At 38.8% G+C, this 26791-nt stretch overlaps 1 protein-coding gene across 1 annotated transcript in view; it reads right to left on the bottom strand.

The window, feature by feature from the left end:
• Positions 1 to 26791, bottom strand: part of STK32B (serine/threonine kinase 32B) — a 159142-nt gene that overhangs the window by 45606 nt on the left and 86745 nt on the right. Inside the window, exons 4-5 of the mRNA XM_039728892.1 lie at positions 26131 to 26304; positions 3541 to 3578 (exon numbers count right to left, since the gene is read on the bottom strand). Coding sequence (XP_039584826.1) covers positions 3541 to 3578; positions 26131 to 26304 — 212 coding nt within the window. The remainder of the gene's footprint in view (positions 1 to 3540; positions 3579 to 26130; positions 26305 to 26791) is intronic.

Genomic DNA, 26791 nt, shown 5'->3' with positions numbered 1-26791 from the left:
TAATGCCATCAACTCAGCAGCACCAGAGCTGATTGTAAATCTCAGATCAGTAACATTTTGAAGCACAGTCAAATCTGATTTGCTGTCAGAAAGCCAAACCAATGAAGAATTTAAAAAGCCTCTCTGGGTTCATCTGTACTATGTTTGAGAGCCTAAGCTTGTACCCACCTGGACTTGGCATGACTTGGCAGTCTGACATTTACCATTAGGGAGATGGGTAGAAATTGCATGGCTGTATATGGGTCCAGCAAATCTCTGCACTTCAAAAAGTTAGGCTGGCCAAGTAGGCATGTAAAATTTTCAGATACACTTTCAAAATCTAGACAGCTTCAGACAAATTAATTTTGCTGAAATCTTTTGTCTTAATAATCAAAATTGGAGGGTTAAACAAGGTAGAGTCCCTGCAAATTGTCTCACAGACATCAGTATACAGCAATAATATTAGCAGTTCTGGTATTCAGAAGTTAATACTGAGATTCCAGTTATTTTTGAGTAGGTTTTTTCTTCCCATATTTGGTTTTAATGCCAAGATTGCTCATTGGCTACATCTTTTAATTTTGCTGAGAGTTTCCAAATAAGAGCTAAAATGTATTCAAGGAGATAGAGTTTTAAGGAAAACTTTGATGATTACAAACCAATATATAATAAATTAATTCCAGCTTCAATTAATTTAGTTCACTCATAAATGAAGTTATTTTACTGAGTAAAATTGTCACAATCAGATGCAAAAATCTACCTAAGAAACCCCCCAAACCCAATAACATGTAAATAGCCCTGTTTAAGAGTGAAATACTAGATCTGTGATTTCAGTATGGAGAGCCATCAGGAGACAGTTTCAAGATTAGAAACAGCAGTCATACAGTGAAATTAGCAAGTCAGACCTTCAAAATTAACAACTAGGTAGTGAGTCTTCACATAATCTGTATTTAAGATAAGGATCCTAACAGAAGATGTTAATGATGATAAAGGAAGCACTCCAGGAAGCATCAGAACAGCTCTCAGAAATGGTCACTGGAAGCTGTTAAACTGTGAAAACCATGAGCCAGGAAATGAGACAAAGTCTCAGTCAGAAATGTTGTGCATATCCAATTACATGATACTTTGTGTAGGCATAATTTGTTTAATGAACTGTAAGAAAGACCTAGGGGTAAAGTCAAGCATGTAGGAAACTGTTGTGCTGTCTTAGAGGCCACAGGCTAAAATAAAGTTCCTTCCTGTACACCTGGTTGGGCTCATGTTAGGTGAATTTGTTATGCTTACTCTGCAGCCAAATGTATTTGTGGTGCATATCTTCAGCATATTTTTCCATTGAGTGAAATCTGATGATTTTTTACTCTGCAGCCAAATGTATTTGTGGTGCATATCTTCAGCATATTTTTCCAGAGTGAAACCTGATGATTTCGTTAAAAGAATGTTAAAATGTTGCAGCTTAATGAGAGCTGTTAAGGACTTCAAGAATAGCTTTCTTCCTGCAAAAGAGCTTCGCTTCTGTAAGGTAACCTGAGGTAATCAGCATGGGACAGGCACATGTCCTACTGATATCACCACATTTAGTGAGCTGAAGTGTAGAGACACTTTACAAGCTCCAGGGAATTCCTTCCCCCATCCACATGACAGGTCTTTGAAGCTGTGTGAAGCCATGAATTGACAACTTCTGCTGACCAAGATTTGTGTGCTTGTCTGGAGAGGTCTGTTGTCTGCAGGTGTGCTATGAGGGAGCAGTACTCTGCTGCTTTGCAGAAGAGAGGTAATCCATCCCAAAATTTCCAATCTGCCTGCAGATAACTTTGTTGCTGAATAGTTCATAATCAGGAAAAATCCCCTTCATTTTGCATGGTAGTGCTCACTCTGGTGTAGGTTCTTTTTTGTGGTGCCCGAGTCTCCATAGGAAAGCTCTCACAAGAAAGATTGTTTTTCAGCCACAAGAGGCTGGTTTTGTGCACTAATTGACCTTGATGAGGGGCAGGGAGAGATAAGGATGACTAATTGACAACTTCTGCTGACCAAGATTTGTGTGCTTGTCTGGAGAGGTCTGTTGTCTGCAGGTGTGCTATGAGGGAGCAGTACTCTGCTGCTTTGCAGAAGAGAGGTAATCCATCCCAAAATTTCCAATCTGCCTGCAGATAACTTTGTTGCTGAATAGTTTATAATCAGAAAATATCCCCTTCATTTTGCATGGTAGTGCTCACTCTGGTGTAGGTTCTTCTTTGTGATGCCCAAGTCCCCACAAGAAAGCTCTCACAAGAAAGATTGTTTTTCAGCCACAAGAGGCTGGTTTTGTGCACTAATTGACCTTGATGAAGGACAGGGAGAGATAAAGGTGACTGTGCTTCCAAGGCTGTCACTCAGAGATTTAACACACTCATACTCATTTTGTGTTGCTCTTGGCATCTTTAATTCACCAGGACTCAAAGGCAAGATATTTCTATTTCATGCTTGTTTGTTGCTACTGGAGTCTTGGGAACATTAGCACTTGTGGGTCTGAAGCATTAAATTGCTGAAGTTCTAGATGGTTTAAAACTCCAGTATTACTTTGCTTTATTAGCCTTTGTGTTCCCAGAAACAAACATCATCTATGCAGAATGTTACCTCTTTAATCAACTTTTACTTGTATACCCAGCAGCTCTACAATGGATTTTGAAACATAATGCCATCATTGGCATAATTTCAATATTATAGTTTCTCAGAGATTTTCTGCTTTCAATCAATTTTGGAAGTAAACAAAGCACAAGACTTTCCCCACAGTAGCAGGCACATCTCCTTTTCCTAAAAAGCTAGAGGCTTTTTCCTCTATGCATTTCTGCTCTAACTGATACAAGGTTAATGTCCTCTTTACCTGCATTTCTTATGTTTTCCCTATAAACAGTTGCAAGAAGATACATGACATTTTAACTAAATACTTCTTGGAGAGAGTATATGTTTAAAATTTAAGTTTAAAGAAATCAGCTGCTTTTCTTTCATACCATGTCTTTTATCTTTAAGAACATGGAATTTGTAGTAAGAGTTCAAAGCTGTTTATTGCTGTCTACTCCTTTTTATGCTATTTAAGCCAGAACTACATGTATGGAGACAAACTTTGCAGTCAAATTTGCAATATCTCTATCTAGATTTTAGAAAGTTTATTTTAGATATCTACATGAGAAATAATTTGCTATGTGGAATTTCTTAGCCCTTCAGAAGTTCTAAAAGAGAAAATGAAGTGCTTGGTACTGTTCTATCAGTAAGCACCTGAAAAGGGGTTATGGTGATTCACAGAATCCTGTTAATGAAATACCAACTTCTTTTTACCAAGTGCCCCTGCTGATCTCAATTAATATTAAATTCCTTTCTATTCAAACCTTGAAAATTTCTGATCTGCACATTTCTTTGGCAATAGGAGGGGAAACTACACAATCCCCGAGGTGGTCTGAGGGAGCTTTCTGAGAAAGCCCAGATTTAGGTAGGAATTCAGCATTGGAGGTTGACTTATAAAGCATGCCATGAGCTTGCTACTGAGATCTCAGGAATTAGAGATTCTGAGGGAAAGCAATACTCACTTACCATGTTCATCCAGTAGTATGTTGTCAGGTTTGATGTCCCTGAAAAATAAGGAAAGGAAAACATTACGTTTTATACCCAAAGGAAATCTGCAATTTAAAAGTTTTCTCCATTTGGGTATGAAGACTAAGTCACTTAAATCATTACAGACCAAATGAAAACCATATAATACATAAAAGTAAATGATTTTTATCTACATATTTTTGTTGCCCTGAGAAAACATGCATACCAAAGAGGCTCTCTGGGTTTCCATTTATTGTAGTTTTGTTTTCATATGGTTAGCATTGACATGGGTCTGGTTTTCAAGATTGTGTGCTTTACTCTTTATAGCAGCAGTAAAATGAGAAGGCAGATTTGCATCTAGAAGGTGCCTGATTGCTTCAGGGACTCCACATTTGACAGAAATAATTTAATTGGAAGCATAGGTGGTTTACCCTGTCTGCCAGACCTGCTAATCTGCCATGCATGGTCACTCACATACAGCAGAGTCCTGTGATCTGTCTTGTGCTAATTGAGTGTGTCCAGCAGCTCTGCTGTCACTCCCAGATCCCCACTTGCCTGTCTGTGACCAAGTACCATGCTGGGGAAAGGAGCAGGGATAAGGGAAGGTGGAAATTATGACAGGCTGAAGCATCAGCTCAACTCTGTCACTCTTGGCACAAGAGAACAATACTGCCCTAGAGAGCTGCACTTTCAAGATTATTTTCTGTTGACCTGAATTCATGCTGCTGTGAGGAGGGATGGAAGCAACTTTTCCCCACCACTGTCACGCATTCCCTTCCTCTTTCCTGGTCCAGAATATCTGCCATTGGTGTGGAGATATTAAGGGAAAATTCATGTCTTGCTTTGCTGGCCAGACTGGGCCCTGGTTGGGCTCACCTGTGGCTGGGTGAGCCTGATGGGGCTGTGCTGTGTGACACTGCCATGTGTGCTGTGTGACACTGCTGTGTGTGCTGTGTGACACTGCCCTGTGTGCTGTGACTGTGTGACACTGCCCAGTGTGCTGTGTGACACTGCCCTGTGTGTGCTGTGTGACACTGCCTCCTGTGTGCTGTGTGACACTGCCCTATGTGCTGTGTGACACTGCCCTGTGTACTGTGTGACACTGCCTTGTCACTGGCACCTTTCACTTCGTGCAGGTTCCAAGCTCCTTGTCCCCAGTGAGGCATTGCCAGAGTGGCAGAGCAGCAGCTGAGCAGCTTGAGCACGATTTTGGCCCTTGAGCTGAATTTTCTTACCTCAAAAGGTAAGGAACCATAAATTGGCAAAATAAGCTCCAGAATGTCTGCAAATGAAGTGCAAACACTCCCACCTCTGTAATCTCCTTTAGATAAGAGATGGCTTGATTATTCCAATTCAAACATTTCCTAGGTTTATATTTTTACAACATGCCCATACATGGAATAATCAAAAAATGAAGTTTTGAGAAAGGAAGATTTGTTATACCGGAATAATTTTTTTTCCAGACTTATAGTAGAGAAGGACTTCTAAAGTAAACATTATACAGGAATAAGATAGCAAAAGCAATTATATTTATTGCTTGCATGGTAGGAACTCAGTCATCACCTAAATTTCACATTTTTATTGACAGAAGGATTGCTTGCATGGTAGGAACTCAGTCATCACCTAAGTTTCACATTTTTGTTGACAGAAGTAAAACCTACACTTTCCATAGCATTCTGGATTCCTCACTTTCTAGCCCTTGTTGAGATTCATATGAAATGAATTTAGTATCTTTTTAAAACTTTTAGTATTCTAAAATTATTTTTATAATTTGTGTGGTGGAAGCTGAGGAAACACAGTATGAATAAGAAATTAGTTTGGATCATTCTCTGCACATTTGGAAATAATGTACAATGCATATATATGTCTGTGTAAGAAACAGGATCTCATTATGAAAAATTATCTGGAATGGAAATTTAAAGTCATACCAATATTTCAGTATGAAATACTGGCTCTGCACAACTTACAGGCTACCTATAATTGTCTGATTCAGCAGCAGTTCGTTATTTGTATAATAAAAGGAACATCTGTCCTAGGGCCTATTTCACCCAAAATCTTCCAGACTCTGAGTTCTCTTTCCTTTCCCCTGTAATCACTTGGCATATAATTTATCACAGTATAATCTTTCCTTCCCTGATTTCATATGGGTGAAGTTGTGAGACAAACTGTAGGAATAAATATATTTGTTTATATTATGAAACATCTTTGTGTTTTGTTTAAGTTTGGATTTTTGTATTTTGTTTAATTTGGTTAAATTAGAATAGGAGATTCTATGCAATTCTAAACGTAATGTTATACCTAATCTCTCAAGTAATGAGAGAGTTTTTGAAAGTGCTACTGCTCAGATAGTTTCTATATTTTCTAGTGACAATATGGTCTTTGGTTACTGATAACAGTTTTATAATAAGAGTTGGAATTGTGATTTCCTGTTGAATAGTCTTTGTGGTTGATTCATGATTTGAAAATACAGCAATAACTTTCCATGGGCGTAAGTAAGTAAGTAATAGTTTTGACAGCTGAATTAAATATTTTAAACTTTGCCTTCCAAGCACAAACTGACTCTGCACTTCTCAGGTGGGTAAAAAGATTGGGGTCATACACATGTACATTTGGGTCTTTTTGTGGCTTCCTAGAATCAGTGATACATTCAACAGTGCTGCAAACTCTTTTCCCAGTTTAAGAAAACAAAGAATTAGAATTATACAGTCATTAGCACTTCACCAAGAATAAAACTGATCAAAAGGAGAAATTCATCTTTATGAGCTACTGCCATGTGAGTTACAGCACCCAGGGATTGCTCATTACAAGAGAGTGCATTTTTTGTCTTTTTTTAAAAAAGATCAGTTCAAATAATTTGAATATCTGCTATGGTATTTCATCATTAAACATTTTTATAGCCACCAGAAAAGACATTGACAAATCCACTTGACAACTGTGTGTATCATCAAATATATTCTTCATTCAGTTTGTGTCTGTAATGTTCAGAAAGCTGAGTGGTAAAATTAGATCTGTGCTTGTCAGGACCTAGGACATTCCTCTGGCTGCTCTGGGTGATTCGAGACCCTGGCAAGGGGCTCAGAGACCTTGGCACAGAGTCAAAAACACCTGTGCCTTTGATTTTAGCCCATGGAAAAAATTCCCCACTTGGTGTGAAGCCTTAAAAGCCACAAGAGTTTGAGTAGAATGATAGCTAATTTGTCACAGGGTGAAAAAGTAGAATTTTGGGGTTTAGAATGGGGGTTCAAGAGGGAAGATGAGGAATCTGGGTGTGTCCGGTCCTTCTTCTTCTTCTTGTCCTCCATCTTCTGCTGGGATGGTGACACTTTTTGATTGGTTTAGAGATAGGCTGTCTAACATAGGTGATAGGTATTGGAAAATTATTGTAAATAAAGTACATGTAGTTCTTAGTATAAAAAGTTAACACTGCCCCAAGGGCAGGCACTGTGCCACAACCTGACCTGCAGGACAGATCTCAGCAGGTCAGAGAAAGAGTGTAATAGATAAGAGAAAATAAACAACTTTGAAAAGCAAAACTGACGAATCTCGACCTCTTCTTCTGTTGCAGGGCTGGGAAAAAAGAGACTTTTCGCCCCAAGGGCAGGCACTGTGCCACAACCTGACCTGCAGGACAGATCTCAGCAGGTCAGAGAAAGAGAGTAATAGATAAGAGAAAATAAACAACTTTGAAAAGCAAAACCGATGAATCTCGACCTCTTCTTCTGTTGCGGGGCTGGGAAAAAAGAGACTTTTGAATACCTTGGGGGTCATTTCAACCACAGAAACCTGAGATGTGCTTATCCTTCCATGACTAATTCAGGCAGCGGCTGATACTCGATACAGATGTGCACAATCCATAAAGCCTTTCCCACCTAAGGGATGTTCCCACTGCTGGCTTTGCTCATTTTGCTCCGGGGCAGGATGTAGCTGGGGGCAGGCACCACAGGGCGTATGGCCTTGCTCACAGCAGCACAACCCCTCAGTCCCTGAGGCAGCCTGGTGGACTCACAGCCCTGCCTCAGACTCAAACAGGATATTTCAAACTGCTCTCACAGCAAGTGAAAGTCTGGGCTATTTTAAGCCAGAAGGTAAACAAGTTTATTCCGTGCGACACCGCTGCTCTGGGGTGACACGCCTGGGGATGCCAAGGAGCTGGATTCACAGGGCAGGTGAGAAGGACAAGCACAGGGTCACCGTGCTCAGTGTGCCTTCCAGCAGCTCTCTGCTGTGGGATTGGCACTAAAAGCTCTGCTCTCCAGGGGCAGCTTGTTGAGAGAGAGCTCTAAGGCTGCAGAGGAGCACGGGCACTGCTCTGCCCTTGCCCTGACCACTGCCAGCCAGGAGCAGGGCACAGAACTTTCACTGGGGTCCAGGGGAAGCCTTGGCAGGCACAGGTGAGTTACAAGTTACTGGATTTATGCAGAACTGAGGGCTTCTGGAGACTGTTGTATTTTGTTCCTTTAGATAAATACTCTAATTAAATTCACTAAACCACTTTTTTAGTGAATTTAAAAGATAAATCCTCTTTAGTTAAGGAGTTTAAATTCGAACATACTGTGTAAGTGAAATTCTGATTTGATTGCACACCAATTTTTCTGAAAAAATTTCCCATTAACAAGATGTTTAAACAGCAGGGTGCGAAATGCAGCACCTTAACTTCAGGGTTTTCCTGCTACATATCTCCCTAGTTAAGATAATTAATCGAAACACTTGGATTTAATAATCCAATTACCTTGAACCAGCTCATAGGAAAAATTGAAGGACTTTTGCAATGACCACATTCACCACAGTTTGGATTCAGACATGCTCTGGGCTCCTCTCTCACCATTCATCAAGCAATGGCCAGCAGAGCTATGGAAGCATCCTGGACACTGATCTCGTAAATACAACTTTGTCAGTCTGTACCTGTACTACTCCAACTGTTTTTGTTTGCAGAAATATCAGAGCCACATAGAAATGAGAACAGAGGAACCTTCAGAGTCTTTTGCTCAATGACAGGACAAGGCTTAACTAGCATAAAAATTGGCTCAAGAAACTCAAAGGTGTGAACAACTGAGAAAAAAAAAAAAAAGAAAAATCCCACAAATCAATTGCCATTTTTGATATTGCCTGTGAAACCATTTCTGGATTTCTTCAATTGTCTTAGCTACAAATATGAAAATAAAACTGTCTGCAGGACGAAAGTTGAGTGAGAAGATGCTGCATATAATTTCCAAGTAGGAAAGAACGATTAATAATCTACTTGTATCTTTTATAATATATAGGCCGTGTGTGCATCCCATGTGCTTGAAGATTTTTCTCTCTGCATGGAGTGAAACCATGCACATGAAAACCATGCACATGGCTCAACTCATGTTCACTGCACATGCCAGTCAGTGTCCTCCCTGGAAAGTCTCACAATGGTTATAAAGGACTTGGGTTCAAGAATCTGCAGTTTTAATTACCTTTTCCATCACTTTTTTTTCTCATGTTATGAAGTAGAAGCTGGTCTAAGTCAGGAGGTGGAGAAGTCATGCAGTCTTCATCCTTGTTGGTTTTCAAGACCTGAGTGGATAAATCCCAAATAACCTGCTCTGATCTGCAGGCTGCCCCTGCTTTGGGAAGATCATTATGCCAGAGGTGTCTGGAGGCCCCTTCCACTCTGAATTAGTCTATGAAAAATAATGTATTTAAGTTCAAAGACTGTCTTACTTCCCCTCCTTCTGACTGCTAGGAAGTTCATGAAAGATTGAAGAAAGCGGTGAGAGAACTGTATATGTGGAATTTAGTGAGTCTTTGATATAGTCCATAGCAGTTGGCAGCTAGTGAGAGCTTTCACCTCTTAAATTCTATCATGGGGCTTGAATACTCATGAAGAAAATGGTAGGACTAAATAGCCTATCTTCATCTTGAAATGAGGTTAAAATTGAAATGCCCTGCAGTTCAGCACTGGAGAGATGTAACACAGTATTTATTAGCTATGGAAGTGGTAAAAGAATGAAGATTATATCACCTGAAGAGGACTCTGAGAAATCTCAGTAGGAATGACTAAATCTAGATGACTGTATTCCTAGTGTCAGATAAAATGACAGAAATTATATATATATATATCAAAAGGAGAATCTGAATTGCTCACCCAGATTAATGACCATAAATACCCTTCCAGAGGTCACACTTTTGTGTTCCTTATTAGATTAAATAATCTAATAAAGACTGAAAAACATGTGATTATGCCACTTGCTCTAAAGCTTGAAATTCAGTACAATCTACAACCTCAAAAAGTTTTGTGTGATATGATCAGTCAGGACTTCATAACTTTTTGTCTCTGTTTTTACTGAGTGGACTTGAAACATCCATCTACAAAAGAAAGGAGTATTTCTGGTGAATTCAACCATTAATTGCCCATTTTTCTCAAGAAAAAAATTGATGGCTCATTCATTGGCTAGTACTTCACATTGAAAACAACTAATTTTAAATAAGTTACAGAAAATTATTTTAAGACGATGTTCTGCAGTAATTTTAAATAATATAGGTCCTTCTGGTTAAATAATTTCTTAGGATCTATAAGAAAACAGTCAAAAAAGAAAAGGTCTAAGGCTAAACAAAAAAATTCCTTGTGAATAAAGAACAAATAGTTTAGATTTCTTAGTAGCAGAGACCTGTTAGATGTGATGAGACAAATAATAGTATCTACATGGTAAAAAAACCTTCTCTATTTGCCTTTAGAAGATGAATGTGGATTCATATTCCATAAAACTGAAGTAAGCTAAACAAACAGAGTTTTATTTTTGTAACAGAGAATTAAACTCAAGGTGATTACTACAAGACATAATTTCATTAAAAATGCTTCTGAGGCTTAAGCAAAGATTTAGACATTGATCTGAATAACAGAACTACCAGCTAGAGTTACTCCAGCTAAGATTAATCTAATTGATTAAGGAGAGCACTTCTGCGCACATACAGACACTGTCTACCTCCTTCTGTAGGGCAGTGGTGATGCCTAGAGCCCATGGGCAACAAAACTCCATGGGTCACAAGACATGTTTGTCTCAGTCTGGGTGTAGTAACCCAAAATTCTCATGTGAATCACTGAAAATTCATTGGGTGGCAATGAAGGCAACCCATGTCCTTGCAGAATGCTAAGGGGATTTTTTTCTCAAAGTTTCAACACATCACAGAGAAATCAAATTAGATGGATTTTTCATTCTTATAAGGATGCAAAAGAAGGATTAGGATTCAGACAAAGCATAAGGATTCAGACAAAGGATAAGGATTCAGACAAAGGCCCTTGAGGTGAGTGGAAGGATTACACTGGCTTCAGTCAACATTGTTTCCACTCTAATCAAGATTTTCTAGTACATTTTCTCTTTAGTGCTAACACCCCAACTGTTGTGTAGGATAAGCCTTAAAATATTGAGTTAAAAGTTTTTTTCATAATCATGCTGTTTGTGTCTAATGATAATTTTTTTTCCTTACATAGAAATAAGCTATAAGACAAGTACTAGGTGCATAGCAGTCCTCAAGAGCCATAAAAAGGGCAATGAGTTGGGAAATATAAGCTTCAGCTATGGATTATTTGAGTTCACATGAGACATCACTGGATCAGAGCACTGAAGTGAACCACATAATATATGATAAAGGGTTTTCTCCTAGTTATGGAAAGAAATGTAAACAAATTCTGATTTTCACAGAGAGGAACCCTATTTATTTTTATTTTTTTTATTACACTCACAAAAAATACCAATATCCAAGGTGTGCAGTTCATAAAAGAAGTGACTGCATAGCTATTGAGGTTTTCTTTAGCTGAATTTATTGATGTTTTGGATAAAGAAGAAGTCAATATATATTAGCTACTGTACACCCAAGAGATTAATTTTTCCAAATATGATTTCCTTCTCTGAGGGTGGCCCAGAAATGAGGTATCTTCCAGAGCTGAACAGTGCAGGGCACCTACCAAGAGGACTTGCTCAAGAAATAGCCTTGGTGAAGTGTGATGAATCTTTTCTTCCCTCTGTCAACACCTCATCACTCATTTATCTTTTTATTTTTCTGTTCCTGACCAACACTGTTCCTAGTTTCCAGAACTGCTCAATAGTTTTAAAAAAAATCATAGTAAGCATCTCAGAGTTCTTTACTGTTATTTACAATTAGATGAATGGGAATGAAAGACTTTGACAGTTCCAGGCCTCTGATTGCCTGTTCACAGACCACTCACTTAGATTGCAGCAGTAATTGCTGCCACTTACTGTCCTTTCATAAAAAGATCTTCAGAGTCTTCTGTTCCTGCTCAAACGAATGTTGTGACAGTATATGGCCCTGTGCATCACTGTAATTTTGAAATATAAACAATTCAGTAAAACTGAAAATAAGGTGAGAAAATGAGGTATTAGATTATTCTGTTTTTCTCTGCAATTCCCCCTCCTGGGCTTTAATGCAGAAACAAAACAAAAAAACAGAATTACTTGCAACTACTTCTCTGCTAGCAAGCATTTACATGTTTCTAATCAAACTCCATCATCCAGTCCATTATCACATTTTGGAGCCTTTTCCTTCTGACAAGAAGGAAACAAGACCATTGTCAAGTCTGTATGAAACATATAACTGCTGTCATAATTTTCACAAGTGAAAAAGCTCTCACCCATAAAAGCCTCTGGAGACCCTACCTCTCCCTAAGTACATTCAAAGAATATCTGGACACCTGGCTCAAGGCTTGGGACTGTAGTGCCACTTATGTAGAAACAAGTTACTGTGAAGCTGAGTTGTGTGGTGCCTGGAGTTCCTTCCTAGTTTAGTACTATTTTTTACCAGGTGTCCATGACAATGCTGGATTTTCTTAACACTTGTACTAGCCAATTTTATATAGCTCTGAAAATAAAGCTGCCAAAGAAGATATCAAAACATGTTTATTTACAAATGCCTTAACTGGAACAAGCTTGTTATTTTCCAATTTTATCCCCATGTGGAAATATACAAATATGAAAACATCTTCAATTCTTTCCTAGCAGCAATAGGTGGCAGTAATGATATCTACATTTGTCTGGATGGCCAGTGGGCTTTGGAAACACTGTATTTTTCAGTTTTAGTTTGGGTAAACAGCTGTAGTATATATTGTTATTCCGGGCTGAAGAAAATTACCTTTTTAAAATAAAGGAACCTATAGCTAACCTTTCAAATTTCTGTATATATAGCCAGATAATAGTCTTCTTTGGCTACATTCAACTTCTGAATTTTCACAGATGTCAAATCAAAAGAAAAATATTAAACACAGATTATTTCATTATATTGTTCTTATTGAATAACCCAAAATTGCTTTACCACAGAGGTAATTATATACTGCAGTAGCAAAAAAAATAGGAAAATATTCTTAAATGTTATAAAAGCGAGAAAGATTTGCCCAAAGGAGCCTGTGAATTGTACTTTGTCTCCTGTGTGCTGCAATGTATGATATGTCAGAGAATGGGATTGGAAAGTACCACTGCAGCCTTATAAACTGAGCTTTTCTATAACAAAGCCCAGGCTATATCACCCAGGATTTATCTTCCTGACACAATGGTTCTTTTTCAACTAAACATTTATACGCACAAGCAACTTGCAGGCAATCCAATGCTTAGTTTTCATTTTGCCTGAAGGACTCAAAGTAATGACAAATGTTACACTTCCTTTGCTAGAACTGTTTTCTGGAGTTAATGTTACACAGGTACAGGTCTTGGAATTCCATGCAGTGCTGAAGGGAACCTGGGAGAGCTGTCAACACTGATGATACCAAATATCACTGCGTTTCAAATAAAAAGCTTCTTCAGCCAAATGTTTCTTCAGATCACGTGCAGGAGTCATTCAAAATCACCACAGAGCAGTAATTTTTGATAATCTCACAGCTGATGACTCTAATATATTCTCTGTTGTAGAGTCAGGTATTACTGAGACCTTCTGTGTGTGCATGCACAAGGGTCAAACCACTCTGCATGAATCAGCTCTTAAGAGTAGGTGACACCTCTGATAACCATGGGAAGGGCACAACTCATTAGGCAATAATTGGAGCGTGGCACTTGGAAAGAATTATCTGGTACAGCAGGAAAGTGTATTCATTGCAATGGTGATGCTTTCTTCCATGGCCCTGTGCAGAGAGCTTTTGACTAGAAATAAGGGAGAATGTACTTCGTGTGTACTCTGCCAGCAATTACAAGACTATCAGTCTCCTTCCAGTAGAAGGCATAGGCTCTATTCCAATTTTTACAGGCAGAAATCCATGTGTGAAACTAAATGAGAGAAGAAATTGATGACATTTGCCCTCTGCCTAAAGACAAATCAGGAGAACATTGTTACTGATAAGCCCATTTGGCTTCATCTGTTGTAAAAAGCCAGCATCATAAGAGTGGTGTTTTGTAATGACTGAAATTCATATAGCTGATCCTTTGTTTTTCTCTGCATGAAATATGGAATAGATCCATTCAGATGTATTGCATCCCCAGGAGCTTGCTCAGCTTATCAGGCAAATTCAAAAAGAAAATTTACAGAATTCCAAACACACAGGTGTGCTTGTCAGACACTGTTCTTAAGTGTGTAATTACTGTATAATATCCCTAATATTTACCTTAAACCCTCTATCAACTTCTCTACCTAAAAGTTCATGCACCACCTGTTTGAGCAACAGTGGCCATAATAATATTTTCATATTATTTAACAGCTTTTCCTTCGTCCATATCATAGTGCAACCAACATGGCTGGCAACTAAAGTGTGGTTCAGCACAGCACTCTTCATGTGCAGGGCAAGGAAAGAAACAGGAACTTCTGAAGGTTCCAGGCTTTCAGCAATTGCCTGGACTCAATGCAGCAGTGGAGCTTCCCAATAAGCACATTTTCTGCTGATCTGAGTTCCAGCAGCACAGTGCAGCAGGGAGAAGGGCTGCAGACCAAAAATCAGGAAACACCCACGTGAGGCTGTGTGGTTCACTCTGATCTAAAGCCCCAAATCACCCTCACCTCTGACATCATCTCCTGCTGGCTTGTGCCTCTGACATGGGTACGAGTATTTGGACCTTCATTCCTCAAACTGACCACCTGGCATCCCATAATATACACAACCAGAACGTATCACCTAGAGGATACAGAATGTGTTCCACAGACAAATGAGCTTTGATGTCCTGCATACGCTTCCCCTTCTGGGTAATTTTATGAATTTAATGTATGCAGAAGTTTGCTGCAGTAGACCAGGAAGGGAGGTGCAGTATATTCTAGAAAAGAAAATTATATTTCATAAATGATTAAAAAACTGACCTGCTACTACCTGAAACATCTGTAGCATGTCCCATGACACTTTTCTGTGTTGAGGTTCACATATCTTAGTAATAAGCTACTTGCAAGAATAATTTTGTATGCTTTTCAGAAGGAACATTTGCAAACAAACTCACAGAGCAATATATATGTGTATTACTGCATATTGCTGTTTAGAGTAGATGAGACATGACAGGCAATATTTGACCCAAACCCAACTCCTACTTCAGTACATCACCCTTCTAAGAAGTTTCTCTATTCTAGGAGATGTCAACAACATATTACTTGTTGCCTGAAATCAAGCAGCCAAGTATTCTAACTATTCTTGAAGAATTTGGATGAGGAATCAGGAACTGGCAATTCTGTTTGAGCCCACAGACTGCAGTGCCTGGTTAAATGGATTACTGGGCAAGAATACAGTAGAGTTGAAGGTGAATTTGGACTCTGTGCAGGGAAACTGCTGCTACAGTACTACTTGCACTGAAATGATTAGAAGGATTATTGTTGCTATTTATTCAAGTGAAAATAGATATGAGATTCTGGTCTCAGGTTAAAACACTTGGATTAGGTTCTATTGTGTATTAGGCATCTATATACCCATTTATTGCCATCAGATGTATAAAAATCACAGTCATTGGAGTGCAGAAGTCATTCATATGACTGACTATTTTTAGATGAACTGAAAGCTTTATAGATTCTTTTAGCTTTATAGATTTTTTGGCTAGGTTGGCTTGTTTGAACAGACAACTACAAAAGTATAGACTCCCTCATTTAAATCTTGGTGAACTGTGGACTAAGTTTTTTAAGACATAAGAAAAAATCTTGCATGCTGTGTGAAATTATGAAAACAACCGGGGACGTTCTCAAGCCAAATTATTGTAAGGTGTTATCACAGAAGTGCAGGCAGGTGTTTAAGCCTCTTGCAGGAGTCACACTCCGGGCTCTCATTGTCTTGTTTGACGTCATCTCACACCATGAACAACGCAATCCTTCTTACATGATTAATTGTGCTGTATTCAAAACACCTTGCACACCTCAGAAGTTTTTAGTTGCTGCCATCAAAAAACACATCCTTCTCATTTGCAACATGAACTTCTGAAGCTCTGTATTGTCTTCTATCTGCGTGAGGCTTAGAGGGAGATGTCTGAGAAGGAGCCCAGGGGTTCCTTGCTTCCCTCCAAGGCAGGTGGACTTCACAAGCTCAGCTGTTTGTGGCATGCAGGGAACCTGGAAATACCACAGTGGTACAGCTTTTTGCTGCTTGTGTACAACTGGAGCCACATTTCAGCTTGGGGAGTTAACATCTTGCCTCATGTGAGGAAACTTGTGACCAAGTGTTTCATAGGAAGGAACAACCAGCAATAAGTGACCCCATTAACTGAAGAGTTACAGTGGTCTGATGTACAGGTTCAAAAATCTAGACAACTAAGGCTTAATAATTCCATTTCTCAGCTTCAATCTCATATGCTATTCCATTTTGACACTGTCTCTTCCAAAAGGAAATATTAAACAATAATGACAGGATAAAAGACTGTTTGCTAGAAATGTACTTCCTTAAGTACATGCTCATAATTCTTAGTTTCAGCAGCAGAGGTACTCTGGCACTGAGGGAAATAAGCTGCTACTTTAATTAGTGTTAACTCTCTTTACTTATGTAAGTGCATGTGTTTGCATTGGGGTGCATCTGTAAAGCATTACTGTGGCTTAGGAGATTTACAGAAGACAGTTGAAGGAGCACCACCAGGGGAAAATTCTGCAGCATTTCAAATTAAGAGGCAAGCTGTGACTCTCTGTGGGTTTTAAAGGCAGAACTCTAGATAACTAATACATTTAATTAGCATAAAAGCTGAGAAATGCAACATCCTGGCAATAGCTTTTTGACTCAGCAAGTCTTGTTAAGTGACTGTATTAGTGATTTTTACTGATTATTGAAAACACATCCATTATTTTTTATTTGATTTCATTCAAAATAGACCTCTGACACTCATTGAGTAGTCTTGTTGGTCTGATATTTTAATGAAGATCATATCTTAATTATTGTAGCACCTTGGGGGAGAAACATGGGAAGTGTAAAACTGCATTTCCCCACATCATCAGCTTTTCTAGAAATACACAGAGAGATTGATCTTTATGTCCGTGTGTTAATTTTTATCTACAGAGCTCTGAGCCGTGGTTTTCACAGCTGGTAAATAAAGGCATACTCAAAACCACTGAGCTTTCAGTAAATCTTATCCCACTGACTGGGAATTCCCACACTGCCACCAAGCCCCTATTTCCTCTGTTACTGCACCCCTGTTCTCACTCTCTCTGCTCACTCCAGCTTTGGCTTTTAGGGTCTGACTCTTTCCACAGCAGTTTTCTCTTGCCCACTCCTACACACACTCTGCACTCCCTGGTCTTTTCCCCAGCCATCCTAGTTCCCCTCTGGACATCTCTGCCCCACTTGATGCAGGTAGATGACGTCCTTGTTTTGGTGCCCCCAAATCCATCTATCTTACCACCAATTTCTCTTTCATTACTACTGTCTCTCCAAAGAGTAGATGCCCAAAGTATCTGCAGTCTAAACTCAGCCTGACAGCAAAGACAACATCTGAGTATGGAAAGAGGGCCCACAGTTTTATCATAAAACCCTCACATTTATCTTCTAATGTATCTGTGTCCATAACTAAAACTCCAAACCTTAAAAATTGTGACATGTACACTAAGAATATTACTAAAATAAATTTTGAGACTATAATGTGATTAGACACAGAATAGTCACTCTGAAAGGCCAAAAAAGAGAGATGCTCCAATTTTGTATTGTGTTTTTCTTGGGCTAGAAAGGAACTCCTCTTTATTCAGAACACTACAAAAGTTTCACATTTATAACAAAATGAAGAGCTAAATGCCTGAATTAAAATGGGTAGCCACTGGATAGAGGCTATTTCTCATTATTATTAGTCAGACTATAGAGATTATTTTGATCATCACTATAAAGAATGACCCAATTAATCTGAACCCTATTTAATAAATTTTGGTTTATTGAATGTGCCCTGCCTACCAAGTGCTGTTCCCACCTTGCAAGGTCCCAGTTTGACACAGTACTTTAATGTCTTTCCCCACTGACAGTATTTTTCATGTGTAAGTGCACCACAGCTGCTGAATTGAAGGTTTGCCTTGTCTCCTCTGCTGCAGGAAAGCACGATTATCCGCACTGCATTATCCTGGGAAATTCCCCTGGGATAAATGTAAGCTGTGTATGCACATGTTGGGAGAAGCAGAGCCTCATCAGTAGCACTGTCTGTCATACAACATCAAAGCTTTGAGCTGCTGTGCTTTGTCCTCTCTAAAACCCATCCTGGGGAGTTGGGACAGGATTTTACAGAGAATACAGAAATGTTTGAAAATAATCTTGAGGGAGTGTCATGAGGAGCATCCAAGGAGGGGTAGAGAGAAGAAATGCAAGGGGAAAAAATTGAGAAGGCAACTTCAGCATAACAAATCTGATGGTAATTTGTATCCTAATTGCAGTCCCTGCTCACAAGATAATTTATTTTTAAAGAAGAAACTGTCAGATGATCACAATTACAACTCTCACTCTTTCTCAACTCTCAGTATATTTGTGGAGTCGTACTAAGGAAACCACACCTCACTTGAAATATGAAAGCTGTACTGAAAGTTTCTGAATGCATTTCCAAAGCATGAAGAAAGCTCAAATTGCAATATCCATTAATGAAATATCTTTTGTCATACTATGAACAATTCACTCAACACTTGAGATACAGAAGACTACTGCAGGCATGCAGAAATCAAGTAAAGTGCACCTTTTTCTTAAGTCTTTTTTATTTTGTCATGTATTAGAAAAACTTACATTGTAAGGAAATCTTCAAGGGACTGACAGAATACTTTATGTATGTGTTGCTCATCCAAACTGAAAAATATGTTGCCACCACTGAGCAGAAACAGGAGAAAGAAACAATTGTCCATATGTTGCTCTTAGTTCATACTTTACTTAGCATGAAATTTAGTCTTTTTCCATATTCCCTTTTCCATCTACATACTTTAATCAAAGATTTTAAATATCCTCACTGACTGCAAACAAAAAAGATTTAAGCACACTCCCTGCAAATCTGCCATTTCAGTGGAGAGAATATGCCTGCTCAGAGTCATGGTGGTGTGAAATTTCCAAGATACAAATATACCAGAATACTTAAAATACTAACACTAAAGCTTTGAAGGAAAAGGGATTAATGTTTTATCACATATGGTTAGCTCTTGTTCTCTCCTCTGTTGGCTGGGACTTCACATCATTGCTCATTTGATCTCTCTGGATCAGCCTTTCATCCACTTTCAGATGCATGGAGGGGTTGGGGTAGGAGGTGGAAGGCCAAAAAATCAGAGTAAGCCAGTAATAAATCAGAGTAAGCCAAAAAATCAGAGTAAGGCAGTGTCATATGAGACAGTGGATATTGTCATGCCTCTGTAGAAAGAGTGCCTAATCATTCTAATTATTAGCAAAAATTATTTGCATGTAGTTATTAATACTCTTGATTATTATATTTAGCATAACAGTATCAACATGCTATTAATATGGTGGGCTTTGCTGGCATAAATCAGCTGGGAGCAGACATCCATACTAAAATCACTTGAAGCTTTAAAGCAACACCAACAAATTTTTAATGGATTTCTCTGAAAGAAAGATATCTCTTATAACTGGCCACAAAGAAACTAGCAATATGATAAAGCAGGAAACTGGCATTAACCAGATCAGATTTGTTGGGGGGAGACCTGAGATAATCTTGAATATAAAGCTCTGCTTTAGTTCTTTCAGCATCTTCTGCTTCAAACTGAATGTCTAAAAATGATTAATGATTGAAATTTCAATACTGAGAAGGAGGAAAGGAAGGAAGGAAACAAAGCATTAAATTTTATTATCCATCAATAGGATGCTAAATTATGGATATGAGGGATACATAGCATTTTAATAAAGCCTGCTTTCCCTGAAAGGTTTTGTAAAGGGATTATTGAAGGAAACCAGGAAGGGGCAGGAACACAGACAGGTGATGGCAGCTGATTTACACAGGAGTGCAACCAATCTTTGTGGTGTACGTGTATACAGCACAGGCTGGTTTTCTTATTCATTGCTTCTCTTTTAAAAAAACAAACACTCAGACAAGTGTAGATATGATGTAGATAATAAAGGAGTGTATGATGGATTTAGAAGAAAGAGTTATTATTTCTTCTAGAAAGAATTTCAAACAATGTTATCTAAATCATAAGTTTTTTTTACAATGATTTAAAATTTTTCCTCAATTCTCCCTCATATTATTTCTTCTGGAAAGAATTTCAAACAATGTTATCTAAATCATCATTTTTTTTACAATTATTTAAAGTTTTTCCTCAATTCTCCCCCACTTCATTGACATTTAGCTGCAACCAACAAAAAACCCATGAGAAATCTCTCAAATCACAATGCCATCACTAGGCATTGTGGACTTCTACATGCCTAGATCATATCTACCCTTGCCTGGGTGTCTGATTTTAAAAAGAGAAGCAATCAATAAGAAAACCAGCTATTCTGCTGTGTATGCCACAAACACACATCTAAGATGGCCTTGATTTAGGTTATCTTTAGCCACTAGATTTGTTACCTAATGCAAGACGGTCAGCCAGGCTGGGTGTATAGGTCACGTGTTCCATCTCCTACCATTGACCAGACATGCAAATTCTAAATTATCTAGGGCTTGTGAGATGAGTTTTCCTTGGCTAAAGAAAATATTTCATATAAGCACATTCCTACAATGGTACAATAATGAGAGAGGGAAGATGAAATAAAGGGAAAAGAGGTGACTTCATCTACTCACTGAAAACTCTAAGGAAACAAGCAATTCCCTGCTGGCTTCAGTGAGGGTGTTTCACTCATGGGGAATCAAAGCAGTGAGGGTGTGATGGGCACCTTCTGGTATTTCACCTCAGTGAGGAAGGGAGAGCACATCAGGCCCACAATAAAGGATTGTATCTGTGCCAGTGGCAGGAACCAGAGCACCTGATGGGACATCATGCATCTCAGAGTGTTCCCTGTGTCTCCTTCCAAACACAGCCTGCTTTACTTTATTTGTGGTTTATATACTCTATATATCTAATTCTCTGTATTTCCAAACCAGCATCATTTATTAGCAGTATCTGACCTGGTATATGAAATAACTTTTTCTGTAGCTAAACAGAAGTAAAATTAATTTGTTCTTGTAGGGAGAGAACTCCGTTCAGAAGATGAAAGGCTTGTTCTCTGTGTATTTGTATCTTGTGGTATCTAATTCTTTGTTAAGTGCATGACTGAAATTTAAATACCCTTTGTGCCTGGAATTTATGAATCACTTTCTTTTTTCATCTTTGCTGGCTCATAAGCATTCAGCAGGTGTTCAGGGCTTTATGGTTTGCATGGTGCTTCTTTTTTGACTGGTTTTGATATGTTTTCCAATTTACTTCTCTTATGTAGCTCATTGCTCAGTTCCTGTAATTTTTCCTCAGAATAATGTGGGCCAGCACTTGTATAAAGAACAAAATACAATGCCATGGAAGAGACACAGGAATGCAAACTAAGAAAATTCAGAGGATGAGCCTCTTGATCTGCTATGATCTTTGACACTGCTTATAAACTGAAGCCGTGTTATGGTTATTTTTTCCCTTGTTCATCTATGTTCAAACCCTACTATACTTTTTCTTCATGTACACACACTTGCCAGAAAGTAAAAGACTATTAGTATGAGCAGAAATCTGTAAGGAACTGTGTTTCATCTGGTATATCCAGATAAATCTCGGGTTGGCACTATTCTGCCTGTGACACCACCTGTGAAAATCCAGGGGCAAATTTTCCATTTCCAAGTAATTTTCAAAACTATTTACTGCTTACCTACTAAATGGAAAATGTTATGAAGGGCACGCTTTTAAGCAGAGTTTGTTCTTTTGCTGTATGTTGTCACAAGTGAGACAGGGAAGGCCCATTTTAAAGTGTCTAATCATTTAGATGCAGCATCTTATTTCACCACTGTCAAACAACTTGGCAGACTCAATGATAATGAACAAACAGGTTCAGTTCTGAACACAGAGTAACTCTTGTCTAGGAAGACAACCTTACCCTGCAGTGGATCAACTGGCAGAGGAAAATGCAATGCTCAATTTGCCACTATTTTCCATTAGCTTTGGCCCACCCTGCAGTGCTATTGAGTTACTCAGAGCTGGAATAACTCCTGGTGCTATTCTCCATTGGAAGCAGAACTTAGAGGAAGGGAAAACAGACTGGTGATGAAACAACACAGACCTGCCAAGCCAGGCTGATTCCAGTCATATTGTGCTCAAAAAATTTTTATATGTGCACTTATATATGTACACATACACACATGAACAGTTTTGCTTTAAATAAACCCCACTAAAATAAAAGTGCCCTGGGTACACTGATCAAACAGTTAGTCCAGTATCCTAAAATTGTGCTGGAAGGTTACTGCAATTTCCATTCCAGACACCTGCCACATCCAGCCTCCTCTCTAAGCAGATGAAAACCAGTGGAGCCAGACGATGATGAAAAGTTGTGAGGGCAATGCAGTTAACACTTGTCCCTTAGAAAGGGAAAATGTGATTTTTTTCATCCTGAGCATGTTACCAGGGCAGCAGCCACAGCATTGCAGGACCAGCACTGCTCTGAGCCAAGGCTGTAGCTGCAGGAGCATCCTGGAAGGGACAACACTGGAGCTACTGTCGGAAGAATTCGCTGAATGGAAACAGGCAGCCTACTTTGGTGAGGAGGCAGGTGGTTTTATTGAAATGTATGAACAGCAGCATTTGTGAAAGGAGGAGGTTGAGTTACTCATGGCTGAAATAAGTTTATTCAGCCTTTGATGAGAAAACTTTTGTCCAATACATTATTCACTGGCATTACACAACCAGTTCTCAAGGAATGTGTTTAGTCATACCATCTTGAAATGGCAGAATTCCGGATTTGATCCAAAATTTGAGAATGTTTGAGGTGATGTGTACTGTAAGCCTTTCTGGGTTTACTGGGATCCAAGGGTCTATAAGAAATGCCACCCGTCCAGCTTTAAAATAATTTTTCATGTGAGAAATGTGGATAAAGTACAATTACAGCAAGGCTGTGAGAAAATAAGGGTTTTCAGTTTAATTCTTACCTGTGACCAGCAATCAATATTAAGTTAGCTGTTGTATAAGTGAAAAATTTATTCAGAATAGCCTTCAAGTAATAGCTTAGAACTTAGATATTTTCTTTTTAAAGTTTTTACAATTCTGGGTGAGCATCGATGCAAATGCAAACATTTATAATAGAGCTGCAAGACACAGAGCAACATTTATTGTTGTACCATAATAAATAAATCCACTATCGCAGAATTATGCATGACAAATATGGATTTTATACACATGGATGTGATTAATAAAAATTGCAAGTTTCATAAATACACCAGAACAGTAGTGGGTTTTATTCTATTTATGGCTAAATGTGTCCCTGCAGTAACAATAGTCCTACTGCTGAAATGATTGCCATGTTCAAAGTACATACCACTAACCACATCGACAAACACAGAGACATTACAAGGCATCTGCAAGGGGAACGGGCACAGTACTGATCTCTACACTTCTGCACCCATTCATACATGCCTGGGAATTCTTGCCCCTTTTCCTTTTTTAGCAAACTCCTGGGGTCACAGGCTAACCTAGAAAAACCCATTCTGTCATGTTGCTGCATGCAATAGAAATGGAAATCTGAACACATTTCATGCACAAAAGTATACAGGAGGAATTAAACTCCTGATTCACACCCCATATATTCAGTTCTTTATGATGCTGCAGTTTGAAAATCTACCAACTCAGTCTGATAAATTGTTTGACTATACTTTCTTTGTAGCCAAGACAACATCTAGGAGATGTTGTCTCTCAAGGGTTCCCTCAATGACTTTCTGATTTACTAACATTATTTTTCCTTTTTACTGCCAACACATTAATTTTAAAATGAAACATGTAATATAGTTTTGTAGGTTAGCATGTGAATGCTGACTGGAAGCACTTGGTAACAATGATATTGCTGAGGCCTGCTATCATAAGGTATAAACACCTAGCAGATCACTGATTTCATCTCCTGAGATGGTATGTTTGCAAAGATAAAGGAATGACTAAATGTGTCCTCACTGTGCATCACTGCTGGCTCTGCTCCTGCACCAAATTCAGTCAGCACTGCACTCTGATGCCAGACATGCTACAGAGGTTTAAGGCAGATGAAGACCCATCCCACAGACTGCTGTTCCAGGTGGTGGTGAGACAGAAGGCAGAATGTTGTGGGTCTCACCTGGCTAAATAACATGTCCATGGATGTGTGGATCATTTGGGATTTTGTGGTAAGTGGTGAGAAGATAAGCGGCAAAAGACTCCTCATGCCACGGTTGTGTCATTTGGGCAGTGAGCTGTGAAGTGGGGCAGACACACTCAGATCTCAGGACTGCCAGCTTCAAAACAAACACCTCTTCCATACACAGCAGAGTCCTGAAGCAGATCCCTAGACACAGTCCTAGCTAACCAGTCAGTGACACTCTCTGCAGGCTGAGAGAATGCTATTTTGTCCAGACTCTCTGTCAAAACTTTTGGTGCAGAGTGGAAGCAAAATCCAAACCCTAGAACTTGCTCCCAAATGGAGCCAACAACCAGCTCTGGATGGGCATGCCTTCCCCCACTTCAATGCAAATCATCAAGTGTTGAACCACTACAACTCAAAAAAAAAAAAAGAAACATAAAGTGTTCACTTGATTAAGTAATACAAAAGAGATCAAAGAGTCAAGCCCAGTTTCATAGTGGGACCATTACAAGGCAGACATTGTCACAAAAAGCTATGAACAACCACAATGACAGTCCAGTCCTTCATTCTTTCAAGACCTCTGTCACCTTTCTCAGGCTTTTGTGTGATACGTTTTTAAGCTACAGACTTCTAGTAAAAGACAAGTTTTGATTGCAAACTGGATTATCTCATAAATTTGCATTATTTGCATAAAAGTTCTCATCAATTTGTTTTCCACCAAGAACATTCCTTAAGGTATTAGAAACAAAGGTCAGCTATAATTCTGAGCTCCACTTTTGAAATACTCACTGAGAAAATAAAACTTATGCAAAATCCATGGAAATATACTAAAATAGTAACAGTGTATTAAAGAATTTTCTTGCAATATTTGCAAGTTGTATTATATTTGGAGGTCTAGCTGCAAGCAAAGCAAATGTTGCAATGTTTACTGGAATTTTGTCTTGCAGAGTTTCAGTAACACAAAATACCCACCTACCACTGCATCTCTGCTCAGATAGATTTCATGTTGGCCATTCCTCCTCTGAAAATCAGACCATACTTTTTATTGTATCTTTATTGCAAAATCATGAGGCAGCTCTGGCAAGTGGATGGGATGAAAAATCTGCATTAACACATTTGAAGGAATTTGTTCATACTGGACTTTGGGAGATCTATGGTACAGCTTAGTTTAGTTTGGTCTCTGAAAGCCACATGCACATTTTGTATATACAAAACTGTATTTTTGCATTCATACCACTCTAAATCAGAAAAGATAACCCTGAATTCAGCCTAAAAAAGAGAGTAAAGAAAAGGTTCAAGCCCATAATTTTATCATTTCATAGTTACTGTATTGACATAAAAATAGAAGTTATCCCTGCTGCTTCAGTTAAATGCCAAAATGTTTAAGGAAAACAGACCCTGATTCCTGACACATTTTTCAAAGTGAATACTATCTTTGCTTCTGTATGGCAGAAAACCTAACAGATTGCTGTAATATAAAAACTACAAAAAGGATGCAGCATCTATCATTGTTCCAATTGATTTGTACTATTATTCCTACTTCCCCACCTCTCTTCCTCCTGACCTTCATGCAGATGCTGCCAGTAAACAAATTATTCTCAGCTTTAGGTTCTATAACTGCTCCCTGAACTTGTTGTGGGAAGCTCTGGTACTGGATTACAACATTTTTGCATTCGGTAACATTGGGGCACTGGAGAATTAAAAATAAATTAAAAGCAATCAGGATGCTATTATGGGTTGTATGTAGAGTTTGAAGACCACAGTGAAAAATGTACATCTTAGTATGAGATCAGGAGGAGAAAAGGGCAGTATGAGAAGGATACAAGGTTACTGAATGGCTTTGGACTGAAAGAAAGCACTTAAAAAGAAAACCTTTCAGAGCCAGATTCCACCCTTGAATAGCAATGGGAACTTTACAGGGGCTTTGAATAAACTATAAAATTAGATATATGATAAAGATCCTCTGCTCTGCCAAAAGAAAGCAGCCCACTCCCCAAATGAACTCCACTCACCTGTGAATGATGTGGTATCTCTGCAAATAATCCAAGGAAAGAGCCAGCTCACAAATGTACAGTTTAACAGTTCCTTCATTGAAGTGCACGTTCTGCTGCAAATGGTAACGCAGGTCACCGCCCAGTAAGAGATCAACCACCATGAACATGTCCTCTTCGTCTTGAAAGGAATACCTGGAGGAAAGAGTTACAGCTGAGATCTCAGGGTGGATGAATTTTTAACAGAGCCTTGGGCTGGCTCACATTAAGGAGATCCTGGTATGTCCCTGATTTGCTCAAAAGGCCCACACAGAGAGGCTTTCTCACTGCTGAGGTCCAGTCCTGCAAATAGGCTTTGATTGTGGGACTCTGAATGTTTAAGTGTCGTGCTTTAACCCCAGTGACAGCTAAGTACCAAGCAGATGCTCTCTCACTCCTCTTTCCCCCAGTGAGTTGGGGAGAAGAATCAGAAAGAGGAAAAACTTATGGGTTGTGATAAGAACAGTTTAGTAATTGAAAAAAAGAGAAGTATAATAATAGTACTAAGGATAAAAACAGTGATAATTCCAATGAAAAGGAGAGGAAGAAAGAAAACCCAAGAAGAGTAAGTGATGCACAACACCAGTGCTCACCATCCCCTGAATGATGTCAAGCCTGTCCCCCAGTGGCTCTCAGCCCTTCC

Source organism: Passer montanus, unplaced genomic scaffold, assembly GCF_014805655.1.
Source record: "Passer montanus isolate IOZ18808 unplaced genomic scaffold, ASM1480565v1 scaffold67, whole genome shotgun sequence".
In the NCBI taxonomy this organism is placed as follows: Eukaryota; Metazoa; Chordata; class Aves; order Passeriformes; family Passeridae; genus Passer; species Passer montanus.
Note: the sequence above shows the minus strand (reverse complement) of the source record. Positions and strands in the feature narration are given on the sequence as shown.